The sequence below is a fragment of the Olea europaea genome, unplaced genomic scaffold (assembly GCF_002742605.1).
Source record: "Olea europaea var. sylvestris unplaced genomic scaffold, O_europaea_v1 scaffold3659, whole genome shotgun sequence".
In the NCBI taxonomy this organism is placed as follows: domain Eukaryota; kingdom Viridiplantae; phylum Streptophyta; class Magnoliopsida; order Lamiales; family Oleaceae; genus Olea; species Olea europaea.
The window spans coordinates 9,705-12,374 of NW_019255859.1; the positions used below are offsets into that span (position 1 = coordinate 9,705).

A 2,670-nucleotide genomic window follows, 5' to 3' on the forward strand; every position below is an offset into this window, starting at 1 on the left:
CTGCAACTTTTCAGCGCTGTATGATGGCTATCTTCTCAGATATGATTGAGAAATTCATCGAGGTCTTCATGGATGATTTCTCAGTGTTCGGGTCTTCATTTGATGAGTATTTGGAGCATTTGAGTCTTGTGCTACAGCGGTATACGGAGACTAACTTGGTATTGAATCGGGAGAAATGCCACTTTATGGTATAGGAAGGCATCGTGCTAGGACACAGAATCTCAGCAAAGGGTATTGAAGTGGACAGAGCAAAGATTCAGGTGATCGAGAAATTACCGCCACCTACATCCGTGAAAGGTGTTCGTAGTTTCATCGGGCATGCCGATTTCTACAGAAGGTTCATCAAGGATTTCTCAAAAATTACTAAACTGTTGTGCTGTCTGTTGATGAAGGAATCCACATTTGAGTTCACAGATGAGTGTTTGCTCGCTTTTAACACCTTGAAGGAGAAGTTGATTTCAGCACCCGTGATCATTACACTAGATTGGAATCTGCCATTTGAATTAATGTGCAACGCTGATTATACTGTTGGGGCTGTCTTGGGACAACGAAAAAATAAGATATTTGACGTGATTTACTATGCAAGTAAGACTTGAACGACGCTCAACTCAATTACGCCACTATAGAAAAAGAGCTCCTTGCCGTAGTCTACGCCTTTGACAAATTTCAATCATATCTCGTGGGATCAAAGGTCATCGTTTACACAGATCACGCTGCTATCAAGTACTTAATGGAAAAGAAGGATGCAAAGTCCCGTCTCATTCGTTGGATACTGTTGCTTCAAGAGTTTGACTTGGAAATCAGGGATAAGAAAGGCAATGAAAATGTAGTGGCAGACCACTTATCTCGACTCAAGGCCACAGAACAGACAGAAACAGTGAAAATCAACGAAGTCTTCCCAGATAAACAGATTTTTGGTTTGGGGGAGGCACCCTGGTATGCAGATATCGTTAACTACTTAGCCAGGTCTATCATGCCGCCTGATTACTCCAATCACCAGAAGAAGAAATTTTTCTCTGAACTGAAATATTATTTCTGGGAGGATCCCATTCTATACAGGCGGGGGGCTAATCAAATTGTTCGTCACTGCGTACCTGAGGAAGAAGTGCCTTTGATATTAGAACATTGTCATTCATCTACAAATACAAGACATTTTGGTGCTTCAAAAACAACAGCGAAGATCCTTCAATCAGGTTTTTATTGGCCTAAACTATTTAAAGATGCTTTTGAATTCGTGAAAAGGTATGACTAATGTTAACGCACCAAAAATATATCCAGGAGAAATGAAGTGCCTTTGAATAGTATCTTGGAGGTGGAACTATTCGACATCTGGGGGATCGACTTCATGGGGCCATTTTCCCCATCCTTCTCTAATCAGTACATATTAGTGGCTATGGATTACGTATCAAAGTGGGTAGTGGTCGTTGCACTGCCTACCAATGATGGGAAGGTGGTGATTGAGTTTCTCAAAAAACATATTTTTACTCGCTTTGGAACACCGAGGGCTATAATCAGTGACGGGGGCAAACATTTCTGCAATCGTCAGTTCGAACAATTGTTGGCTAAATATGGCGTTAAACATCATGTAGCCACTGCATATCATCCCCAAATCAGCGGACAGGTCGAAGTGTCCAATAGACAATTGAAGTGAATACTCGAAGTCACAGTAAGCTCGTCACGAAATGATTGCTCTAAGAAATTGGACGACGCCTTGTGGGCCTATAGGACTGCATTCAAGACCCCTATAGGAATGTCACCATATCGACTGGTGTTCGGAAAAGTATGTCACTTACCTCTTGAGATAGAACATCACGCTTACTGGGCAATGAAAAAATTGAATTTAGATTTGAAGGCTGCGGGTAAAAAACGTCTCCTACAACTTAATGAGCTGGATGAACTCAGAATGGAAGCCTACGTGAATTCAAGAATCTACAAAGAGCGCACCAAGAAATGGCATGACATGCACATTCAGAGGAGTGAATTTATGGTGGGGCAGAAAGTGCTACTCTACAACTCTAGGCTTAAGCTATTTGCTGGAAAACTGCGATCGAGGTGGTCTAGTCCGTATACTATTACGCAGATTTTTCCATATGGGGCAGTTGAGATCACTCACGATAGCAAGAGGACATTCAAGGTCAATGGACAGCGTCTGAAGTACTATTGGGGCGACGATTTTTCAAAGGAAAAGTCTACCGTTCATCTTCGACCATCAGAATGAAGCAATACGATAAAGTCGAGCTATCGACTATAATCTAGCGCTGAGTGGGAGGCAACCCACTGTATCCTTTTATTTGCTTACTTTTCACATTATTCTTATAATTATTTCATTTTCGTATTTACATTTTTCTAGGTCATCGGTCGTAGATGCATGTTAATAGGATTGAATTATCATCTCCATAATTTTCTGGGCATTACCCACATTGGTCGGTTAGTTTGAAATGATTTTGGGGTGTTTGGGAGTATGATTCACGCATTTCTAGGTAAAAAAAATTTGCGGGAAATTTCTTTTTTTGGACTTCAGTGTATTAAAAAAAAAGAAAAAATATATATATATTTTTAATTTGGTCTATGCGATCGCATAGGCATATACCGAGAGTCATATGGGGAAAATTTTCTTCACTATGCGATCGCATAGAATTTAACTATGCGGCCGCATAGTTATAACCGATC

The 2,670-nt window shown here is 40.7% G+C and overlaps 2 protein-coding genes across 2 annotated transcripts; both read left to right on the forward strand.

Moving 5' to 3' along the window:
- The first annotated feature begins 23 nt into the window (after positions 1 to 23).
- On the forward strand, positions 24 to 1,651 carry LOC111386671. The gene is made up of 4 exons (XM_023011133.1): positions 24 to 128; positions 195 to 585; positions 786 to 966; positions 1,279 to 1,651. Exons 1-4 carry the CDS (start codon positions 24 to 26, stop codon positions 1,649 to 1,651), a joined length of 1,050 nt encoding a protein of 349 aa, XP_022866901.1.
- A 174-nt stretch (positions 1,652 to 1,825) lies between these two features.
- On the forward strand, positions 1,826 to 2,218 carry LOC111386672. Its single transcript, XM_023011134.1, has one exon. The coding sequence runs from the start codon at positions 1,826 to 1,828 to the stop codon at positions 2,216 to 2,218; it is 393 nt and encodes a 130-aa protein (XP_022866902.1).
- The last annotated feature ends 452 nt before the right edge of the window (positions 2,219 to 2,670 follow it).

Coding starts and splice junctions, on each gene's coding strand:
- LOC111386672 (XM_023011134.1), top strand. CDS start 1,826: ATGAAAAAATTGAATTTAGATTTGAAGGCTGCGGGTAAAAAACGTCTC.
- LOC111386671 (XM_023011133.1), top strand. CDS start 24: ATGGCTATCTTCTCAGATATGATTGAGAAATTCATCGAGGTCTTCATG. Junction 586..785: donor TGACGTGATTTACTATGCAA/GTAAGACTTGAA, acceptor TGTTGCTTCAAG/AGTTTGACTTGGAAATCAGG. Junction 967..1,278: donor ATCGTTAACTACTTAGCCAG/GTCTATCATGCC, acceptor AAATATATCCAG/GAGAAATGAAGTGCCTTTGA.